The sequence below is a fragment of the Lineus longissimus genome, chromosome 4 (assembly GCF_910592395.1).
Source record: "Lineus longissimus chromosome 4, tnLinLong1.2, whole genome shotgun sequence".
Lineage (NCBI taxonomy): Eukaryota > Metazoa > Nemertea > Pilidiophora > Heteronemertea > Lineidae > Lineus > Lineus longissimus.
This window is the reverse complement of record NC_088311.1, coordinates 5,180,850-5,205,047: the sequence shown is the minus strand read 5'-3', so window position 1 is coordinate 5,205,047 and position 24,198 is coordinate 5,180,850. Positions and strand designations below refer to the sequence as shown.

The window sequence follows — 24,198 nt, the reverse complement described above, 5'->3', positions numbered from 1 at the left end:
TGTTGAGGTTAAAGTTGCAATATTATTCAGCAACTTTGAGGTTTATGAATTGAACAATGATGCTATATCCATCCTCCAACACACTCACAGTTGTCATATACGACAACAGCCAACGCAGTGACTACTGAGACTAAAAAGGCCAATTTTCATTGATGGCATGATGCCGAAGGCCGGTTGTCGAAAGGCCGGCCGGTTGTCGAAATAATAATCTGTTTTTTTGTAGCACTCCCAGTAAGCTGGTATCACCTAGATCGCTAAGCCTAATCATAATTCGTCTTGTGATTTCTCTCTCCATCCTGCAAGTACCTTTGATCCTGTGAGTTGACAGACGATGATGAAAATGAAAGGAGATTTTTTTCTGTTTTACCCTGTATGAAGTTTTAGATTGAAAAAATAGGTAAATTTAGGCTTCGTTTTCGTCATAATTTGACAACGTAACGACAAAACACGAACATAACAAAACTCTGAAAATGAATTTTTTCAATTTATAACAGTTTTTTAGAATCTAAGTACCCAATTATGAGATAATTCGTCGTTTTCCTTCAAAATTAAGAGAAAATATTTTGACAATTCGCGGTCGTTGTTGCAGTCGTTATTGTGATTCCCCCCCAGCCGTTAAAATCTCGGGTGTGTGACGACACTCCAAGGCCCGCGACGCTCGGATCTGGCCGCTCTTGTTAGGTAAGGACAAAATTCGGCTGTTTCTAGTCCTTTCGAATGATTCCTGTATCCTAACCGATCCTTAATGTTCTCTTCTCTGGCCCTGCACACTGACAGAGATTTGCGGGGGACTTATGCAAATTTCGCGGGAGACCTTCGCGGCGCACTTCTTTAACCAATCGGAGACATCGTATTTTCCGGCGGGTTTACGAAGTTACGATGTCTCTGATTGGTTAAAGAAGAGCGCCGCGAAGGTCTCCCGCGAAATTTGCATAAGTCCCCCGCAAATCGCGCAGAAGACTCCCGCGAAAATACCTCTGCCGCAAAATTCAAACCGTCCTTGGCTTCTGATTGGTTTAAATTGAGTCACGCGGCGAGATTTTTACGGCGCATTCTTTTGCGGCGTGTTTTTAGCGGGGCATTGTTGCGGCGCATCATTCGCGGGAGGCCTCTGCGGCGCAAGTAATTAATTGGCCGATATATTCTGATTTATGTCCCCTCCCGCCTACCATAGACGTCGTAACTGGTGGTGCAGTGCGTCATGAATGCAGGATCGGCCAACGCGCGGCCCATGCGCAAGCATCGATCGATGGCGCTATCCTTCTCCAGGGCAGGGATCCCCTCTGACAGTGAGCCCGGGAATCCGTTAGTCACTCACTGTGAGCACAAGATTGATGTGGTCATCGTCTGCTATTTCTGCTAATACAGGCGACTCACGAGCAGGATGACGTTTTTTTATGCTTCGCGGTCGTGAGCTGAAATAAGAGGAATAGAATATTGGAAAATTATGAAGTTTTGTATTTTTTGGGAATTTTTCCCCCAAAGTTTTGGGTGTGGCCACAGCATAGAGATTTGACCAGCCATAACTCTCAGCTAGACAGGCGGAGCAGCATAAGCTATCAATAATTCATCTGAGCGCACCCAACGTACGCGAAAACGGACCACTTTCAATCGCTCGGTGCGCAAACTTGAACTTGAACTAAAGAAAATTTGCCATGTGTGAATACTGCTGGCTATAAATTTCAACAATCATGTTACGTCACGTAGACTCGTTTAAAAATACCACAAAAGCCAAGTTCCGCGAAGTTATGTCACTTGTTGTCCGACTCCTGTTCATCCGACCGTGACCTCAGTATTTGACCAATCAGCTTTATATCGTGAGCATTTTCGTGTATGGGTCAATGAATTTGATTGAAAATCACAATTTGAATAGATGAGTGGTTAATTGGTAACCTCTCTGACGTAACGTACTCAATACTGAATTTGGCTGTGCTCTTGGTATGACAAACTGGTTTTGGGAACACAAGCGTTCAGTTGTGTCGACGCCAAGTCGAAGCACTTGGTTCAACATTGGTGAGTTCAGCCTGATTTCTCCACAACTTTTTCTCCCCAAATTTTGCGACTATTGTTTGATACAATGTACAATCTTATCTTATCTTTTCATTTTCATTTCTTGCAGACGCCAGACACATTGTCCTGTCTAGCACACCCAATGCTGCCCAACCGGTTTATCACAAGATACGAGGTGAACACCACCATGGTGAGTTATTTTTCTCTATCGAAACTTCCTTGATCGCACATGCATGTATTCTTTTGAAACATCTCATCTCTGCAGCAGTGGCTGATCCAGAAATTTGGGAAAGAAGCGGGGGGGGGGCGCTGCCCCACCAATGAGAACTCATGATAGAGCCGAAGGTGCAATACTGAAAATGAGGGGGAGGGTTCTTGAGGAGAGGTTCCCTAAAATATCAAAGGGGGGTGACTCATGCGGGACCCCTAAATCCGCCACTGCTGTTTTGAATATTTCCACACTCGCCTCAGCTGACCTTTGAAAGGAGGACACTGTTAGCCCATAAGACGACAATATGTTGACTCAGTGACCCTCTCCTATTTGCCGCATCGAACTTGACTATTGACAGCTTCTGTTACCAATGGTAGTTTGAAGCGTGAAGGTCAGAAGCTGATGCTGCACAGAACATGCGATAGTCGGACCAAAACTTAGCTGTGCGTTATTCTTTTAGGCAAGAGAAGTCCTCAAAGGCCACCGTGGTGGTTGCAGACGAAGCTCTAAAGACATCAAAAGAGGCCCTCGAGCTTGCGAAGCAGTCCGTGCAGAAACCACGAGAAGTCTCCAATCAGGTTGAACAGCTCGAGCAAAAGTGAGTCACATAGATTTTTCATCTTCTGGGTTCTCATTTCAGATCCACGATTATCATTTTGCGACAACTATGCACAGTTTGCTGAGTGGAAGATTCCACAACTGGCATCCCCATGCACAAGATATCCAAGCAAGGACAGTCACAAGATCTTTTGGAGGATTTCGCTTTCAGTTACATTGAGTATTCCAATAAAGGGCTGGTTGTGAGTGATCTCAGCCACAACAACAACATCTGCTTGAGAGCAAAATAATAGCTGCAACTATGTTTGTTTTCAGTGCAACTGGAGCTGACAGCCGATACAACAATACACGAGACCTTGCGATGGAGGCTCTCAAGACGGCGCAGGATACATACACCGAGTCTCAAAAGATCTACACGGAGCCGCCGGTCTCACCGTACCCGATATTGATGCACAGATGACAGAAAAGGTCTTTTCAGTTCCTACCTTGCCCTGAAGATGGCGTAGTTCAGAACTTCAAATGACTTCATGAAAGAACTACGCCATCCCTGAAGATGGCGATGGCGTAGTTCTTTCATGAAGTCATTCAGGTCTCATTAGGGAGGGTTTTTTTGTATTCATGCGCGGCCAAGCCCTAACCGTAGTTCCTAAAATCATTGATTTCTCGGTCCTCACAGTATGTCAGTGTTGATTCAGCCGTTGTTTTGGCAAACAATATTTGATACACAATGTAGTCGTGGAAAAACTTGCGGTGCCTACCTCCGTCACCGCCCCGTCACCAATAGCGAAATGAATGCATAACATCACCCTGGGTGATGTTGTGCATGCACAATGTCACCCAGGGTGATGTTATGGTCTCACTAGCCAGTGGTGATCAGGTCAACATTGGTCAAAAAAAAAGTTCTTCAATCTCAGGCGATTACCATGGATACAGATGAGCCTATCATATCGCTATTGCTGCATGTTCAAATGTCGGTGTCCTGGGTATTTTGTGAAGAGGTAGCTCTGACGATTATTTGAGGAAAATATCAGCTTCTTCTGTGCACGTCCGCAGTGACCAGGCCTCGCATGCTATGTATAGCTCAATCGGATTTTGACATGAACTGGTTCCTGTCAGAGTGCACATGTTCTCAAGGTGAGACTTCGCGGTCAAAATGCTCAAAGAAAAGCCGCAACGACACCCTATTTTGGTATCAAAATTTAAAATTGTTATTATTTGGCTTTCTCAAGGTGATAAGTAGAAGTTTATAAAAATATTATTTCACCATCCATGTTAATTGTCAAGTTATAAGGCGGCAAGGTGAAATTTTCAAAATTTTCATCGATGTACAGGGTGTCTCATGTATTGTGCTGCCCCCATGTTCTCATGACTGAATTACTTGATAACAATGAAAGCTGGCCAGATGTATTCTAGAAGCGGCAAGCTATTCAGAAATGTATAGGTTTATGTGTGAGAGTGATATACTGCAAGGTCGACAGCCACTTGAACAGGGGTATGCATGAAATGACGTCGCGCCATTTGTGGAGCCAGGTAGGCCCGGCCATTGCACTGGCTAGTGAGACCTATGCATCACCCAGATAGAGGCTGGGTGATATTGTGCATCACCCAGGACGACAATAACCCTTTTGGCCTAAGTGAACTTCAGGATGGCCATATATATATACATGTTAATATGTAAAGTCACAGACTAAGTGCAACAAGCACACAATGTATATATCAGTTATAAGGATGAACGCAATATCAAACAGTAGATGATTTTGTTACATATTTTATAGCCCAAAGGACATATCACAGATGTTGTGGAAACGGATCACAGATGTTGTTGAGGTAGGAACCGCAAGTTTTTCCACGACTACATTGTGTATCAAATATTGTTCTCACTTGTTTTTGTGCAATCGATTCTGAGGGATTACGGCAAATTATTGTGGAACAGTGCCAAGGTAAATTTGATTTTTTATGTTTTGCGGCCCGGCCCGTCACCCACAGAGTAAAAAAGGTGTGTTTTGAAATGGGCGGGCTATCTCCTGTTTGTATCATTGACATTTTATCGAATTTTCTCTCTGCACAATTTAGTTTTTAAAGCACTGACGAAATTTTGTTCAAATCGCATGCTTTGGGAGCGATTTTGTCTAAAATTTGACTTGTAATGTTTGCTGTTCCTTCATTTTTGTGAAGTTACCTATGACTTGACGTCATCGCAATACAGTCGTAGGCTGCTGTAGCCAATCATAAGCTCTCTATCATGCTACTCCTGTACTGTCTAATGAAATTACCCAATCGAAAATGAGTATTTAAAACAAAACAAGTCCGTCTGATTAAAATGTGCTCTTGCTACATCTTGTTTCTGTCATTTTGGTTTATTAGTCCTATTTGTAACCGATTTTTTCAGTCTTATGATGATGGACGACTTAACATTCTACTCATTCGGGACGTGTCTCGCGGCAATCACATTCATAGCTGTGCAGGATTTCATTGGCCCCTTCTTTTCTTCGCTGGTATGCCCGAAATATGAAACACTGCCGCGACAAGTAAGATTAGAATGGGACGGAAAGTAGGTGGTCATGTTACATCCCGAGCTGCATGTAGTTGGAAACGATATTAATGCTATAAAAACTAGCAGCCTTTGGCCGTAGGCCCAACATTGCATGCATATCGCATCAGCGAGGTCTTGGCCAATATATACAGCCAACTTTTAAAACATACGCAGAAGTGAAATTCTCACTCTTAGTAAATCAAGACATCTGTGTACTGTATACTTTTGGCTATTTTAGGCTACGTGTATATCGACTGTTTGAAATATGAATTGTGTCTGACATCTCCATGTGCATAACCATATGCCACAGCAATAAGGGTAATTGATTTGCATTGAGATCGAATCAACGTAAGTTGAATTAAACATGTGCTTGTCTAATGAAATTCAAAGTACCAGTAAACTTGCAATATGATATTTTGACATCTGCTGGCGGCATTTTCATTGCATTTTTAGATCTTTATTCGTGAGCGTGCAGTTTACCACACCCGCGTATCATATGTCGTCATCTTGTTATATTCTCTCCTCAGAGTGTGTTCAACCGTCCACGCCATCTATATGGCTACCAGCGCCACCATCATTACCCTGACCGAGCCAGATTCATTCTTCAATAGCTTCAGGTAATGAAGCCAACGTTGCGATTTTCGTTGCGGTCATCCTGTCGCTTTACTGGGCTGCAAGGCAAAACTACCTAAGTCATGTGGTCAATGCCGTACATTGTACACTCCATATCACGAAAACTGCCGCTGCACGCAAACACGCGTATAAAACATCTGAGGAATCATTTAAATGAGCACCTGGTAAATTTACGATGAAATGGGTTCAGTCCATGAACATGATGAATGGATAAGCAGAATCATAGATTCTATCTTCGAATGCTGGGCTTACTGTATATATTGAGAACAAATCCCGGGGAAAAAGTTGAGTTCGAATCATTCGTTTTCAGAAGTCAATAGTTAGTGGACCCCCTCAGTGACAGTGTTGAATTTGGCCCGTACCCGGTGCCCGGCAAAATCACATACATGTACTCTCTCTCTTCTTTCGTAGGGACGAATCGTTCATCATGAAAATTGTCTATGCAGTCATAGTTGGGTACGAAATAGCAGGTTCGTAGATAAGCGGCGGGATGGTAACACGCCAGATCTTACATATATTCACATTTCTCCTTGTTCCTATATCGATTATTTTACTCTCCGAGTGTTCAACGCAAGGCCTGAATTTTTTAAACTGCGCATGCGTGGTAAGGGGAAAAATAAACCGCCGGCGTCAAAGAATAAATGTAGTTTTCGCAGAGCGGTCCAACATGTCATGGACATTTTATTTCTAAAGTAGGATACACAACACCCTGCAGACAGATATCATAAAATCTTCGCCTATTACAGATCTGCGCCATATGGTCGTGAAAAAAACCTTTGAAACACCCTATGTCATCCATCATTCCTCAGTCATAGTGTGCGGTTTCTACTGTATGGTAAGTTCCATGTTCTTGCAAGTTATGACAAAGTTTTCGGGTTACAGAAATGTTGGTGCAGATTTTCCTTTTGTACTGCCCAATTTAAAAGAAGACACCTGAGAGGTTGTTTTGGAAGGCTACTGATCTTCTCACGGTCTGGAAAAGGTGGCATTATCGGTACTTTTTTAATGATCTCAACGGTTTCTTCTCGTCATTGCCTGGATGGAGTTCATCCGTACACCAAACACACCCATGGTAAGACTCAAAGTAACGGCAGTTTGTTTGATATAATTTTCTACGAAGCCGCATCAAGCAAATGTACTCGGTGCATATTTCAATGATTTTATCTTTCAGTTCATCAATTCAACTGTTGATTATTACCTGTATCTCCGCCTGCTGTCGGAATATGCAGTGCCTTTTGTCAACCTAAGGTAGAGTATTTCAAAGTTAGAATTCTCATGACTGGTATGGCTAGTGAACTCCGTTCTCCGCGACAGTGAACAAGCGAATGGGTACTTAAATACTGCCCAAACGGGTGGAAACCTGCACCTGTAATACTAATGCATTGCACCACATGCCCTGCTAGGGCTCCCCTGTCTGACAAATAAATTATCCATCTGACAATCATCATCATTTTGACGTTTTATCGCCGCATGCAACTTGCCCGAATCCTGTATTAAGAGTTTCGAGATGAGCGACAACAAGGAAATTATCACCTCCACAAACCATCACGCGTGATTTGCAAAGTAATAAAGGAGGAAACCGGGGACCCCGGAGGTAGCCGACGCTGTCGGAAAAAGTCGCCCTTGGTCACATGAAGAAGATGTTGTTCGACTCCGAATTTTATTAACACAAACGTTTGTGCTTGAATCGTGATCCCAAGGCACGAAATTTTTCGAAAGAACCTTTTATCAAGAAATTTAATTGTACGACATTGTACGTTCATTTCAGATGGATCCTCCGTTATCCACTTGACTACCCAATTTACTCAAAACTCTACATCGGCAATGGAGTTATAATACTTTTAACGTACACCTTCTTTAGGGTTGGCATTATACCATTTTACTACTATAAAGTTTATGAAGGTGCTTCTACGGCGGTGCTACCGCATGTATGTGGAGCGGTGATGGACATGTTGAACATCTGGTGGTACTCGAAGGTTCTGGCCGCGTTCAGAAGAGGATTATTTGGGGACAGGAAAAGCAATGAAGTACATGTAGAAGGCAATGAGATCAAAAAGGGAAAACGGGACTAAATGGTGGTTACTTGTACGAAGGAACCACTGTTGGAAAAGGATCGCCACCACATTTAGTTTGACAGCGGGAATCAAGATTGGGACTGGGCTGTGCAAGCTTCCGACACAACCTACCGGCGGTATCTTGTCAGCAGTATACGAGTCGCGCGTACAATATATCTCGTAACTGAACTAATTCCAAATCCTCGGCAAGGATTCTACTGCAGAAGTTTTAATGAATCATTAACAATACAGTGTATAAGCTTCACTCACCACCACCCTTGTGTGAACTTTTGATAAACATCTTTCATCATTTCATTTCATTTAATTTGTTCCGACTTTTGTTATCATACGTTTCAGATAAAATGTTGCCAAAAGGCAGATAAACTTACTGATGTAAAGTTTAAAGATAGAACGACAATTTCTTAACCGATACGCCATTTATTCCAACACACATACAAACATAACTACGGTATATAGAAAGACTGAACACACGAATAACGGACTGACACGCGGTCCTTGATAATTGACACTTTAAATGTCATCTACCTGTTATTAGTGATATGTCAATAACATATAGGACATTATAAAACTCTACTGTGCATGCTGAATGACTGAAAAACGCAATGTACGTGTACGTTTTAGGCAGGACTGGTTTTCAAAAGCAGGATTAGGGGAAATTCCAATGCGCTATCGAATATCGTTCTACGACAAAAGCCAGACAATTCTTTTAAAGAACATTGTCATACACGTTTTGTCACATTTTGACGATTTCTTCAGCTTTCAAGTTAATTCTGAAGAATGTTACGAAGTATCACATCTTCTTCTGATTGCTACTGTGTAAATCGCTCCTGAAAAAACTGATTGGCAGCGGCACCATTGATGGATGTAGACTATATCTGGAGGTCGTTAGGAACATGGTGGACTTAAAATATGGCGAATGATTGCTGTGCACCTTAGGACCTTATGTGTACGAAGACTAAACCATCAGTCATCACTGTAAATGCATGTAAACCTTGGTGTTTCAGCCAACACAACTATGCACCGGTAGAGGTTTTTCAGCGAATTATATATATATATTAGCAAAATTATTCAATCTGTACAATCATTGTACGAAATCAACAAATACATACATGTATTATCAATAGTGGTTTTTCAAAATCTCAAAAGCAGTTAAAATCTTTACTTTTAAGAGATGCGCCGCGCTAGCCTCTTTTATGGAGACATAGAGTTCAATCCAAAGCAATAGTTTAACATATAGCTGACAGCAAGGAAGACAGCGATACCAAGGATTACGTTGAAAGTAGAGTTGAAGTTCAAGGGTCGATCCGCGATCTGATTATCGATTTGATGATCTGCTCCATTAGGGCGTTCACGATACGGTAGCTCTCTGCCTTCATCTAAAATAAATACGTCATAATCTGAAGAGGTACCATCAAGCATGATGGATATGGAATGTACAGGGCAGTTCACTACATCAACCGGTCAAGTATCGTCAAACATGATGGATATGGCATGTAAAGGGCAGTTCATTACATCAACCAGTCCAGTGCTTATAGGCGTGAAGAATATGACTTGTATATTATACAGGGCAATTCTTTACACCAACCAGTCAAGTACCTTCAACCGTGTCTTGGTTCAACCAGTTGTTGTTGGCCTGATTCCAGAGGGGGTCCGCAAGATGCGCCCTTGCCTCGCACTGCGTTGGATTGGCGGTCATCTCCCGGGCGAAGTAGCTAGTGCACTGATGCATTTCACGGACGCAGGAACCAAATACATCTTCAAGGGCCATAAACCTATAAACAAATAAAAATGAAACATTCTATCATGGATTGAACAAATAAAGAGTCTGTTGATCGAAAACATGAAATTAGTACAGAAAAATCAAGTTACCTTGACTGGGATTCGAAAAACAGATCTTTGGATTGGTGGTCCACAGCCCTATTTCTGTACAGTGTGACACCATTTTAGAGCCAACAGAGATTTTGTCGAATCTTTTAAGCCTAACTTTACGCCTGTGATCAAGTAGTACGATAGCAAAAGTAGCACATGCCAGAGTCACTTTGTAAACATTTTGAAATCACTATTGATTCCCCTGCGATAAAGAAGCGCAAGGAAAATTTGTTGCGGAATTCCCCTCTTTTTTTGATTTGCTTGAATGATAAAGAATGTTGATGCACTCATCGGTGGGACAGACGGCAGACATGGCAGATGGCCTACTTTCCTACCGCTATTATAACCAGGAAGTATGAGTTGGGTTTGAGTTGCACAATATTGGCAGTGTAGAGTCTGAGAAACACCTTATTCCATTCACATATTATGTCTATCAATACATCTAAATAAGGCGTTGTGTACAGATGCCCGGCCTCAACCGGCTCAATACGTTGAATAAGTATATCGCGCACGAAGTATGCCCAGTTTACTGTGGTGTCGTAGTTATTGGTCGGTCTTCTCTTCCTGCCCATACCTCCATAACCCAACTATGTTTTTCACCCATGAACAGAATAGGCCCAATGGACGGGGCGGCCACAGTTTCAGTGAGGTTATATACTTACAGGCAGTAGGATAACACCATATTCAACTTGAACGAATCAGAGGTGATGACGTCTCTAATATTCTGTCCCGGCTGTTCCGGCTGGATCACGATGCTTCTCGACAATGTCCTCAGCTGCTGGTCAGACACTTTTTCTAGGAAAACCTCACATTGAAGTAGCCCGGTCCTGACATGCCCTACAGCCGTGATGGCCGCATGAATGGCTTTCACGACAGCATCGTCTTCAGCATTCCTTTGGCATTCTGCTGCAAGCCTGTTGATGATGTTGTCATACGTTTGGTTATTAACGGCCAATTCGGCTTCCAGTTGCTCCCTTTCGTGCCTCAGTTGCTCAATGGCTTGCTCAGTCCCGTACAACCATTTGCAGAAGCTACTCTGCTCTTGTAACCGATTAATGTCATCATTTTTCCCTTGTTGCCTTCTGCGACTTGACCTTTCTTCCTCTCTCTTCCTCTGTGTTAAATTTCTCTTTCCCGTCTTCAATCGGTTAACTTTCGTATCGAACTCTCTCTGAATATCTTGGCGTTGCAGCGAATACCGGTCGCGGAGTTGATTCAGGTTATCCAAGATAGCGCTAACTTCAGCAAGCAACCCAGGCAGATAACCACGCATTTCCTGCATCTTAGCCGAGGCAGTTCTAAAGCAGTTTTTTGCAAGTTGTTCATGTCCCTCCCAGGCGTGCACATATCCTATATGCATATTCTGCAAAGCGTCCGACATGCCGATTTTCATGCGTAGAAAATTACTTTCGATCTTCCCAAGCAACTTAGTTGTGTTAAACCAAGCAGTGAAAATCTCATTTTGCAAAATGAAGTTACCACAAGCAGCGAAAGAGAAGACAGCAAGTTTAAGAAAAATCACAGCATTACCCACTGTTTGCGACAAGGTCCTTGGTACTATTCCGCAATCCTCGATCTCGTCTTTGCAATTGCGAAGGCAGTTGCTGATCTTACACTGCTCTGGTAACTTCCTCAGATCGAACTCTTCCCCTTCAACGAAGACCATCCGTGGCCGGGCAACGACAGAATCTACCGCAGATTCCATCTTAGGGTAACAGTTTCTGTCCACTAAAATGCGAATGTCGAATGAACGCTTCAATATATATGGGGCTATGAATAGTAGCATGGGATTCAAGATATGGAAATCCCAGAAAATTTTCCAGTTGTTGTGTATTAACAAAGGAAAAGAAAGTACGACAGGTGGCCGATTTTTAAATAATTTCGATTTCATGGAATACATGCCACATCATCACATGTAACCGCATCTACGAAATCCTTTAAGAACTATTTCTGCTTTTTTTATGATCAAAAGATGTACGACTTGTTTAATACTGTTATAGGCAAAGTGAAACTGATGTACTAGTATTTCGAGTGGTGACGTCAGATCGGATCTATTCACCATACCTCAATGTGGTACACGAACTGTAGATGGAGATAGTAGATGTCATATACCGAGAACTTCCTGGTTAAAGGTTCCTCACATAGTTGTCTCGAAATCGAAAAAATGTTGTCCTGGGAGCTTGAAAAATGACGCGAAAAATGTAGGATGTTTTTAAAGCCAATTTCAATTTCGTGGTGTGACAAATATTAATGTATGATAAACCCAACGCCAAAACTACGGTGTAATATAGCAACGCCTTGGTTTATTTTGCTATGTTCCTTGTTTGCTTCTACAGTCGACTTCCCATCTCCCCCTTAAGCACCAAAAACGACGTACTATATCCGCCAGGGATCAACACATAACATATTCTCCTCATGATTCAGAATAATTTATTTCACATTAATTTACATCATAGAAGTAAAGTTGTAAACTATTCAACACAACTTCCACGTGAACGAAATTATAAATATAAATACTTATTAACCTTGATACATTCAAACCATACAATCATAAAAATGACAAGTTAAGATAATTATACAGTGTGTAAAAACTAGCTTGTCTTAGGTATGTTACATATAGACAACGAGTAGAGAATTAGACAGAGTAAGTGACTATTATCACCGAAACACAAGAATGATTATCATTATTCAACTGGAGTTAACCTGGTTTAAAAACCACAATCACGCCATAGGTCCTTTCTGTAGATAACTTGCCAGCTGCAGTCGTATGGATATATATCACACTCTTAGGAAAGAAATATTTTTTGAAAAACCTTTAGAGGGTTTAGGGCAGACACAAAATGCACCCCCTCTAAGGTTTCTCAGCGAAGGGGTTTTCAGACTTTATTTCGTGGAAACCTCTGATGGGCTGCACATTTGTGTTTGCTAAAAAACATTTTAAAGGCTTTTCAAAAGCTAAACAAACTTTATTTTTCAAGAGTACGGTCTTGTTCAACATGGCTTTGCAGAACGAACAAGCACACACAACTAAGAGAAACACATCTTTTGCCGGTATGTTGCATAACTGCAAGCGTTACATTGATCGGAAGATATTCAGAACCTATGCCGATTATGGAAGATAATCCTAAGAACGGATGGCATTCTGAGCCTAACACAAGGACGCCAGATACTGGTCAAGTCATGATATCTATATCATCTCTATACAGCAAGCCACCAGTTCGAATGAATCTGTCCAAAAACAATGTTGGTTCCAGGTGTTTGATTGTCAAAGGTATCACAAAGACTTAGACAACAGTCACTATATTGACAAGATCTCTTGTCACCCTTGCTCGTGTGGTGATATTTATACTGATATGGTTATAACTTGGCGTGCGCCGTGGAATTATTAAGTCATAGGCGCTGAGAATCATTGGAAAGAGAACGATACTTACACGAAACCAGCTGGCTTTAGCACTATTTCAAGGAAACCTTCTTCATATTTCAGTAGTGTGTTCAGGTAGCCAAGAGATGACTACTTCGTCAACAAAGCTATATGAAAGGTTCGCTGACCGATCACCAAGTAATGTCACTCTGATCTTGTTTCACCACGATAAACCCACCTAACCCTTCTACAGTTTGGCGTTACGCACTTGGGCTGGGCCTTCTGTGTCACCATTGATGCTGCAATTGTTTTTCATTGAAAGTATTCAAGTACCGCCATTTTCTCTTGAATGGAGTATGTCGTCTCCGATCGAATTGAAAAATGCTTATCAACGGTCGCAGCGTGTGCTGCCCTCCTCAGTAATGCCATCGTTTAACTCGGCCTGTAACAATTTGTGGAAAGCTCAGCGACGGCTGTGTCGCTAGTGACAGAGGAGCTTCTATCACTGTAGCACGAATAGCGGGTATAGGATGGACTGCCTCGCCGTGAAGCTTCCGGCTAATGGTGTAACGAAGGAAAACAGATATAGAGACTGTTCACTAGATTGAAACTTAATGACTGGGTCAGCTGACTGGCAAAGGGATCTTCAGGTGGTGTCATCCCTCGAACTGCTTGACATGAATCAGGCTATAACTAGTAGTCCGAAACAAAAGAAATGGTTGAGCGATATATCTATACCAGATTATCTTCAGTTGAATAATCAACGTCATTACAATCGTGTTTCGGAGAATGAGCTGTTTAAGAAGTCAGTTAAGGTAAGGATCAGTGCCCTATTCATATCAACTGGTATCAGCAAGGGGCTATTCTGTATCCTTAATGAGTAGACCCTTCAGCCGGGAATCCACTGATGCCATTTGATCACTTCCGGTACATACGGTTGTCACTCAGTATCGTTCGACCGACAGCGGCTACATTCTTTATTGTTGAGCCGCATTATCATTTGCTGGTATGCTTCGAACGACATGATACACCTCGTTTGAAGTGGTGTAAGAGGTCTGTAGAATAAAGACAACCGCAAATAACTTCACCTATCAAAACGCCTTGCTTAAGCACAAATCGCCGCAGTGGATTCCGAACTTTAGAGCAGCAGGCAGAGGCACCAATAACAACAGACAGGCAACGGCGAAAGCGCCAACGCAAATCGACGCGACAACGGACGAACATGTAACAGAAAGTCATCCAGGAGCTAGGCTCCTCAATGCGAGTCAATAACGTGAGATAACAGCCAAAATATAACTAGTTTCCCTGATAAAATCTACTAAAACGTCCTTATTATCTATCACACTCGAACTGGATATGTTTGAAACTCGGGTAAACATTTAAAAGTTGAAAGAAATCGCACGATAAGTCAAAACATCAACACGGGTTGCCTTAGACCAGACATGATGTTGCCATTTTCGTCCGCGAATTTATACATGTTGTCACTGCTGGCTTTGTCACCACTACGTTACCAATCTTTGGTCACGCAACGCAATGTTTCAGCGAGAACTGATTTCAGATAAAACAAAATTTCATGATTATTTTACAGCAAGACCAAAGTTGAATATCGCCATCATTGTATAATTTAACTGACGACAACGGTCCTGCTTCAAACGCAACAAAGAGGATTTTAAAGGGCCAATTTCATCGTAAATACTGTTTTCGATCAATGAACATGACCTTTCACGTGTATTGATTGAATGTACAGTGACGCTCATTTCTTTCGAAAACCACAGGCCTTTTGCAATATAATCTGCAGGGTAAAAATGGCGATTAACACACAAGGGCCTACCACTAAGTTCGTCACAATGTAAGCAGACATTTTTCAGTTTGTGTGGAAGAAATCAGACTGCATCAGGAGAAGGTTCCAGGTGATAACCAAGCTTTCAGCATCTACAGCCCGAATTTGACCAAATTCGTTACCAATTCTTAAAAAGAAAGCGCCGGACTTCCCAATCTTAATCTATCGCCACCCCTCTAAAAACATACGCGAACCACTCAAATCTAACGTTGGAAATAAAGTTGAAATGTACACCAAAATCACACGGTAAAAAAAGGCTGACTCTAGTTACATTACCTTACATCGTAACCTCATAAACGTATCAACGACTATGTTGACAATTATTCTTTATTCGGTATTTTCGTTTTTCGGTCTTGGTCTTTAAGTATTCCTATAATTACTCATTCAATCTTGATCATCCCTTCGAGGTGTTGTAATATTTGCTACTTTTCATCCAATTCATAAGCTTTCCTCAACGATAGATCGAAGAAGCCATACACTGAACATATTGATACCGAGGACACGTGACAGAAAAACGTGTTGTGTGTTGGTCTGTTTTCCTCTGTTAAGCAAACAATGAGGGGAACACAAGAGAATGGAAACACTGGTTTATGTCACACCGGTGTTTTGGACTTCGAGTGTTTCTGTTTCTGTGTGTTGCCATCCTCACTGTTTGGGGAACGCTGGAGAGCAGATATCCGAGGTTTGTCAAGTTTCTATATCCCTGCATGTCACTCCAGCCAAAGTTTAAAATCTCCAAAAAAGGCTTAGACATTTACTTCTGAAAGAGGCTATAAATAGGTATAGCAATACGAAAGTGCATGAATGGCTGGATGGCGATGCGTGTTCGAAGTCGTCATAGATGACAAATATCGACTCCCTGGTTCTTCTTTCGTGTAACGTAATTGGGGCAACATTGCTACACCGGGACCACGCCAGGCCTCAATACACAGACGGAAAAACACAAATTCCTACATCTAACCTTTCGTCAATTTGTAAAAAAAAATTCAAACATTACTACATTAAGAAATGTTTCATGTGAGACCATTAAACAGTAGTGTCCATAACAGTTTAGCCTACAGTTGAAAACTAGCTTTCTTGAGGTCTAAGCACTTACTATATACCATTGATAACCAGAACAATTTATACTAGACACTCGTCATTTGTGTTCATATCTACATACAGGTCGACAAATAATCAGTGAAATTTGTTGAGAATGTTCAGAAAACCCTGTTAAATTGTAGCTATTAATCAAATGACTGTGGCACGTACAGTCGCATCATATCACTTCTGCTGTACGGAGTGCCGCCTGCCTGGCCATGCCCAGGGGTTGTAATTCTGGATACAACCCACCAACGAGTAACACGTTTGAAAATCCCGTCACCAAACTGGACGAAGTCTAGCATTGTCTTTAAGATATTATGCACGATCGCCTGCCTTGAAGCAGACTTATTATATTGCCAAAGATTCGCGCCTTCTTTTTTCCAAGTTCAAACGCAGAAATGCTACAAACTGGGTACGCCAAACTTTCAATCCGAACGGCTACAATACAGCAATAAATTTCGTCTTAAATCCCATCAACATGACTTTGATTCTTTTAAGTCTAAACCTGAACCTTTGAGAGTAATCATTAAAAACACGAGTACAAAATATCCCACTATGTTTATAAGTATCATCTATTGCACATTCCCGATCTTTGGCATCATTTTCATTTCCGGAATTTTGTTTATTTTACTTGTTTAATCCTCAGAATTGTAATCCATGGTCGTCGGACAACCACACCTCAAATCCTGAAATGTACAGCCGAAATGCTCCGCGACATCAAAAGGCAGTCACCCGGTCGAAATCGTCACGGTTTTATATACCTCATAATCCACGAAGATGGACCCCGTGCTATACTCTCTTCTACGTAATGCATCGCATCATTTTTTTGGTTAATGGCAAAGGTCTAAATCTTGACCATGAAGCCTAACTGATGATGATGCTGATGCCATGCGTTCACACACGTTCTCGTTTTATTAATAGAATTTTCACTTCCTGAACCATCGCACAGCCGATGGATTTTCCTTGAAAACATTTCTAGAGTGGCTTCCAGTTCTGGAATGAAGGCGGCTCGCCCCAGTGCGCACTTAATCCTGAGCGTCCGATGCTTGAAGGCATCAATGATTGGATAAGAGTGCATGAATGTGTCCCAGCTTACATTAGATAGACTTGTAGGCACGGACGGGTTTGTCGGTTCATAATGGCTGAACAAGTTTTACTCGTGTTGTTTTATGTCATGACTGAAATTTTTCTAAACATTTTAATCACAGTGAAGACAATCTACATTGTACACATTTCAACACAAGAACATCGTAGCGCTTTCTCGTATCTCGTCGGTGGATTGTAAACCTTGGTCCCCTTAGCTCCACTCGAAGCAAAACCATCAACTTCACTTGTAAACATAACTATCAACATCCCAATACATTTTAATGAAAGTTTTTCATCCACGTATCACAAGATGCATTTGTTACTCCGCCAACTTTGCTCGTACACTTTTTACTTTCTCCACTGAATGAAGATCAATAACAAACGAAGCAGACGAGAGTTCCTTCATTTCGAATTCGAGATTTTCGAATCGTTTTCAAATTTCACGCTTCCAATCCGGGAGATATTATGTTGCATAGTGCTTCAAGTCTTTTAATCCGACAGTTGCACTCAGTACATTGATTAGGCGAATGAGCTTTTCTTCGATAAAATCATCTAGTCGTGAGTGTTAACAGTAAATCTAAAGGCTATTCATGTCATACCGAAATGCTCAACAGAGGACACTCACAATATAAGATCATAATATTTACATACAGTGAGTTCTATGGCGTATTTATACAGCGAATGCAGTCATGTGACTTACTCGTGGTATAGAAAATAGATCCACAACAGTACCTTATGACTTCTGTTAATCAAAATGTACACTCTTTCAAATGCAATAGAACATGTGAACAATGCCATGGCTGAATGATGATATATCCACTGAATAAAATGTCTTCAAAATATACTTGCTGACCGGCATCCTACGGGCTGGCAGCTTCCTAGCGCCGAGTCCATATTTTGATTAAGTCATGTACAGGTGCAAACAAATCATGTGAATATGGAAGAATTTTCATACTCATGCAATCATCTACTCCGGAACAGGAAGATGGTACTTTCACGCGCACGCGCATTGAAATTGTTTGCAAGCATTCGAAATCAGATTCCATGGACCGTTTCCGGAGACGGGTGTGTCTGATGATCTGCTCACGAAACAGCTGAGGAGAGACTGAGCCTGGTAACTTAACCACGTGTATGGCGCATTTATGATATTTTTTACAGTGATATACATAGTATATCTGTTCTGGCTTGCGTTTGAGTAATTGGTAGGCCTTATTGCTGGTCGCCGTGGGTTCCCCTATCCCACGCGTCTCCGGAGCGTTTGGGTCTGCGCGAAAAATCCAAAATGAATGATATGATGTATTCAATGATGTCATGTTCAAGTTAAGCCAATGAATGTGGATTGAATCAAGTACATCGTATGATAAAAAAGAGATCTCCCTCAAAGAATACTTTGTCATGCAGAGGCTTTCTAATATCCATTTTATAGCCAACACTGATAGCCAACGGTCCAATTTCGTCAGCTCAAATCCGACAGGCCAACTTAACCACGTGATGTGTGGCGTATAAACCAAAGTGACCAACCAGTACACCAGCATGATTATGCCGTAATGTAAAGTATCCAATGAAAATGAGTATAATGTGAAAACCGGCAGTGATTGGTTAGTTTTGAACTCTGACGTCCTGTCCTTAGTCCTGACCGATTGGCTCGCATGCGCATGCGTACCATTCCCGTTGGTAGATCTTTTTCTCACCACAAAACAGAACAAGAAGTCGGCTAAAGTCATTACGCTAAGCTTTACTATCTGTTCAGCTAGTGTCTTTAGCGCCTTGTTGTAATAGTTTTTTGTATACTTGTGAATTTAAAAACCTAGGATAGGAATCTCTATGCATGAGCGTGTAGATCTGGAGTTGTGCTTCGTTGAATGTCTGTGGAGTGGGGTCGACCATATTTCGATTGATTATTTCCCTCACCCTAGAGTCTAAGCTTACCTGTAAAAAAAGAGGAAAGCAGGGGTGAATATATTAATAGCAAACTTGGAGTGAAAGACATTGATAACAAGCCAGATTCTGGTCACGGATTACGGAAATGCGCGAGTTAAACTCAAGTCTACTTTGACTGCGTCCTTACCTCCTTTGGCGATAGTATTGAGATGTAGTCTTCGTATATTAACCTAGCCTTCTCTTCTACGGCTTCTGCATTGTGTTCTGATTTGAGTTCCTCACACGCCATCCAAAACAACATATTTTCTTCACTGTATTCCAATCGTAGAAACTCCCGAAAACATTTCCTACCCGCTGTTAAGAGGGAAAATACAAGTATGAAAAGTACAAAAAAATATACACCAAATGTTCATGGCTTTTTAATTACGTTGAAGTTAGATTAACATCGTCTTTAGAAAGGTCATTCCAGTCATTACTGAGAGAGAATGGGTGTGTGCGTTGGGGAGGGGGGGGGGGGAATTCTACCAGACTCTAATCATAGAAATCCCTACTCGCCGTAAACAGATAAATGCAGAAATAAAAAAAAAATTTTTTTGGCTCAATTATGTTGAAACAAGACGGCTTTTATCGTCTTATGAAAAGGTCATCTGTATCATTATTGTGGGAAAATCAAAATGGAGGCAATTCCGTCGGCAAGAGTTTCTTCGTTTTGAAAACAACTTGAGCATGGGTTAAGTTGATGACTGCATGGTTGGCTGTTGCACTGGGTGAATTGAGATGGTATGACACATACATTTCAGATTGACTATTACCCCTATCCCTGAACGAAAATTCAGGAATAATGCTGATCACTTTCAGTCTACCAGGTTCTTTTTTGCATGATTTTTATCTCCAGTCCTCGACAAATGTAATATATACTGAACATACTTATGTTAAGCAGCGCATGTACTTCAAGAGGCTGAACCAGCTGCTTTCGGTGTGTGTTATATTAGCCTATAATCTATTACACCCTAGGCTTATTAGAGAGAAAACCAAATCCCAACCATGCAACCCCTATAATTTTCGTTTCCCTGAATCTGGATTTTCATTATAAGATAATAACCGTCTTTAATATAGAGAGATTATTACTCCAGTTTATCAATAGCGCTCGCGGCGCCCGCAGGAACTCAGTTGCAGAGCTCTTTTGAATATTTCTCATAACAATCCTTTATTAGTTTAACAACGTTTGGCACAGCGAGGCAGCGTTCGTCTTCTACGATTGAAAGGAACGAGTACAGAGTAGTATCGCCTGCTCCTGGCTCGTTTTCCGCGTCTCAAACCAGCAACTGTACAGCCTAAATTGGAGACCCCTGTATCATGCGAGTCCCCCGTACACAGAGGTAACCATGGTAACAACTTTGAAGGATTTGGCTGGCAATATTACTGAGATTGGCGAGTGAATATTTTTAGCTATTGCGAGGAGACGTTAGCAGAAAGCGTACCGTGGATGAGTGATGGGTTTCGTGAACTGGAGTTGAGTTAAGGCCGTTTTGATGGCCTTATGGGGCATTTAAAAAAGACGAAGTTGGCGAAAGGTGGAAGCATACCTTTGTACATAGGAGCCTTATGAAGCAGGGGATCCAATCTTTTCCCCCAAAAAGCTGCTGTGGCTTAAGAGCTGAGCTTATTCAAGGCATTTTTTACTGTTAGTTCTATTTGTCAACTGATTAGAATTCGGTCAAGAAGTTCACTTCTATCATTTTGTCGTCAAAACAACACCCGCTGTTCTCACCACGATTATTTTTTAGAGGAATTGGCTCCATAATCAGACATGTCTTATTCTTTCTTATGAGAAGGAATGGCGACCAAACAGCTCGAAGACGCAAACTTACGCCTGTTTTAGAAAGCCAGAATTTCAGCGGCGCCATAGAACGTGTCTTTCATCGCCAACCCACAATTTCTCAGTGATTTGTTTCATCAGATTCTGCTTTGTTCAATTAGCTGCCACAATAACCATACGTTAAGTTCAATCGAGCAAGTAATTGTTTAATCACTAAAAAGCTTTGATATTGTTACGAATGTCAACCAAAAGGCCAGGGTTCGATTAAATCTATTTGATGGTTTTGTCTAGACACTGGTCGATTCTTGACGGATGATTTTCAGGTCAACGAAAAAGCCAAGTAAAGTATGTTTATTACTGTACAATAAACAACTCGCAAATAAGGTAATGTCACAAGAAATCTTAAAATTTACATTTCTGTCATATGCATCAGATACACTCCATCTGCTTAAACATTGTTGATGGTTATTTTAAGAGATTCACCATAAACATATGCTATAAAACAGGTATACCAATACTGTGTTTTCAAACCATTTCTGAACGTCACGACTGTCAAAGTATCAAAATACCAAAGTATACACAGCCAACGTGTTACCATGGAGACCATAAAGAACTGTCTCAGAATCAGATGCCAGATTCCTTAGAGTGGAGGGAGGAAAGAGATCTTTCCTCGGTTGCATTGTAAACGGAGCTACCGTGGAATATAGGAAGGATTTGATTTGACTGTGTAATAAAGTGGAATATGAGCAAGTTTGGGTATAACGAGTATGCTGTGTAATAGCTAAAGCATTGTACAGCAGATGGATTTGATTATGATAAGCCACTGGGCCATATCTTGCCAAGGTGTGGTAAGGGAGATCTGCTACCAGACATTAGAAGGATTATATCCAACTGTCTAACTTGTTAAATGTGTAAGTTTGGGTATCGATCACGAGTAGGCTGTGTAATATTTAAGGCATGATATAGATAAATTTGATTATGATAAGCCGTTGGGCCATTCAAGTCAAGGTAGTATGAATATGGTGTCCGATCTACAACCCAATCTAGTAAACATTTGACCTGACTCTATAAACTGGTAAAGGAGTAATTAGATGATATGATATAAAAGCCACATTAGCCCCTAACCAGAGGAAGAAACCCGAAGGAGATTAACCAAGAAAATGATGTACACAATATCAACCCTAAGATATCAATAATGGTGATGAAGGGGAATGGTCCATATATCTTCCTTGCTTCATCCACTAGCTATCAATGGGTTGATTGAGTGCATGATAAGAAAATTGATGCATTATGTGATTGAGGTTAATCATACTTACCCATGGTACTCATTAACCTATCGAATGATTCTGACCAACATTTAAGTTCTTCTAATGATGGACTGTAACAAGAAAGCAACAAGGAATCAGTTTGGTCAAACAATATGGCGAGGTTCCGACACTTATGGTGACCGTTACGATACAGTGGCATGTAGTGTACATGTATTACACACATATAAGTACTGTAATATCTACATTCTAACGTTTCTGTTGGACACCTATGATTCAATCATGGTGACGTGAAGGCCATAACTGTAACCGCGACCAGGATCGCAACCATACGTGATCGAAACCTCGTTATTGAAGTCAATGGAAATCTGCGACTAAAACGTACACAAACACGCAATCGGGTCGTAACATCCTGATGTCGTAGGCTGTAACATCAGTTCAAGTTTACGATAATCTAGCTTTGATGGTGCCCACTATATTACAGGCAAAGGAGTTTGACCTTTGAAGGAGAGAAGGATGGAACTGTACAGACATATACATGTATACGGATTGAGCGAGGGTGTACTATTAAGTGTTAACTGTGGGCACTGGTAGATGGGTGATGCAGAAAGAAAGTAGTCAACAGAAGGGGCGGCTCTGTGCTTAACTTGCTATAATTGCACATGGCACTGCGATGTTCGAGCGAATACTGACCACAACTATGTTAGTCCAGTTCTCATGCTGTAGAAGACAACATAAACCTTTAAAAGAATACTACACTCTTACAAAGAAAGGTCAATACACATATGCCATCCTTCGGTTTTTCAGCGAAATGGAAAACCTGAATTCCCATTTAAAGGTTTTTCAAAGCTCAAAAACCTATATCTACACGAGTGTAGTCTTGTACGAACAATACACTAGCTGACAATCATCTGAGGAGTCAACCGAGAGATTTCCTCTTGGTTAATTTTCAAAAGATATGCCAAGCTGACCGATAGGAAAGCGTCTTATGTTAGTACTACTTACGGTTCTTCCTTTTCTGATAAATTGTCTAATTTTGTATCTTTATTTTTACTTGAATTACTTTCTTCTCTATTCTTCACAGTTAAACTGTAAAACAAACAACGAAGAAGTTAGTCCATGAAAACAGTCTAAAATCACCAACGAGAAACAATACACTGAGCCCTTAGCCAGTACTAACTGGTTTCATCGTCATCTCTATGAATTCCGCAGTGACTTCGTCATACTTCTCATTGGCCCAGATGGACTGAACCTTTCTTTATGTGTCAACATCATAAAAAATCCAACCAAACGCTTCATGCACATGCATTCACCAAAACATAAGTCGTATGTCAACTAGAGGTAGTCTATTGGCCGTGGTACCGAAAAACGGACGGTCTTGAACTACGCAATTGTCTTACACGTATACGTTCAAAAAATCAGTCTCAAACTGTCAAGAGTTGGCTAATGGAATCTACCTTTATTCAAAAGTCTACCAAAACGACCCCCCCCCCCCCAGTCATGTGTCTTAGAAAGGCCTATTCCCTCTTTTCTTTCTCCATAGTGGGTTAAATTATTTAAACCATCGCACACCCAAGGCCATGCATCACCCGAAATAAACCCCACAGCCTTACAAATGAAAAAGGATATGTTACTGTGAACGATCTCCGGGGAAATCAATGATAGGTCACCCAAAAGCAATGGCAATTTCTTCACAAAAGCAGCCAAAGGTCCACTACGTTTTGCACAACATATCCAATTAATATGCATGATACCGTGCTGGCATATGAAATCTTAGTCGCGGAAGTATGACAGAGCCAGTAGGGGGAAGATGGCAGGGTACATGAATTGCTTGCGGCTAAATGGAAGCTGTTTTTTAAGATTATGATTTTAAGATTAAGCATTTCAAATACACACTGAAAAAACGGTGCTTCGTCAAACGAAAAACAAGGGTAAGATATAATTGGCCGGCTTATGGTTGCCAATATAATAAGC

The 24,198-nt window shown here is 41.3% G+C and overlaps 3 protein-coding genes across 12 annotated transcripts in view; 1 reads left to right on the top strand and 2 right to left on the bottom strand.

The window, feature by feature from the left end:
- The first annotated feature begins 4,385 nt into the window (after positions 1 to 4,385).
- On the top strand, positions 4,386 to 8,841 carry LOC135486283 (TLC domain-containing protein 4-like). 2 transcript variants are annotated; one of them, XM_064768966.1, is made up of 7 exons: positions 4,386 to 4,606; positions 5,169 to 5,330; positions 5,840 to 5,929; positions 6,357 to 6,415; positions 6,692 to 6,780; positions 7,117 to 7,193; positions 7,714 to 8,841. In XM_064768966.1, the coding sequence occupies exons 1-7, from the start codon at positions 4,596 to 4,598 to the stop codon at positions 8,015 to 8,017; spliced, it is 792 nt and encodes a 263-aa protein (XP_064625036.1). In that variant the 5' UTR covers positions 4,386 to 4,595; the 3' UTR covers positions 8,018 to 8,841. The 2 variants fall into 2 exon arrangements, with proteins under 2 accessions (XP_064625036.1, XP_064625037.1); XM_064768967.1 differs by having other exon boundaries at positions 4,593 to 4,719.
- Positions 8,409 to 11,636, bottom strand: LOC135486282 (uncharacterized). The gene is made up of 3 exons (XM_064768965.1): positions 10,552 to 11,636; positions 9,617 to 9,792; positions 8,409 to 9,396 (listed from the first exon to the last, which is right to left on the bottom strand). Exons 1-3 carry the CDS (start codon positions 11,592 to 11,594, stop codon positions 9,212 to 9,214), a joined length of 1,404 nt encoding a protein of 467 aa, XP_064625035.1. The 5' UTR covers positions 11,595 to 11,636; the 3' UTR covers positions 8,409 to 9,211.
- A 569-nt stretch (positions 11,637 to 12,205) lies between these two features.
- Positions 12,206 to 24,198, bottom strand: part of LOC135486071 (regulator of G-protein signaling 17-like) — a 61,243-nt gene continuing 49,250 nt past the window's right edge. For 7 of the 9 annotated variants that reach the window (XM_064768570.1, XM_064768568.1, XM_064768565.1 and 4 more), the window contains 4 exons: positions 23,230 to 23,313; positions 22,276 to 22,337; positions 19,328 to 19,494; positions 12,207 to 19,188 (listed from right to left, as the gene is read on the bottom strand). In XM_064768570.1, coding sequence (XP_064624640.1) covers positions 19,006 to 19,188; positions 19,328 to 19,494; positions 22,276 to 22,337; positions 23,230 to 23,313 — 496 coding nt within the window. In that variant the 3' untranslated portion in view covers positions 12,207 to 19,005. Of the gene's footprint in view, positions 19,189 to 19,327; positions 19,495 to 22,275; positions 22,338 to 23,229; positions 23,314 to 24,198 lie in introns of all 9 variants that reach the window. The other 2 variants (XM_064768563.1, XM_064768564.1) reach the window with 2 other exon arrangements.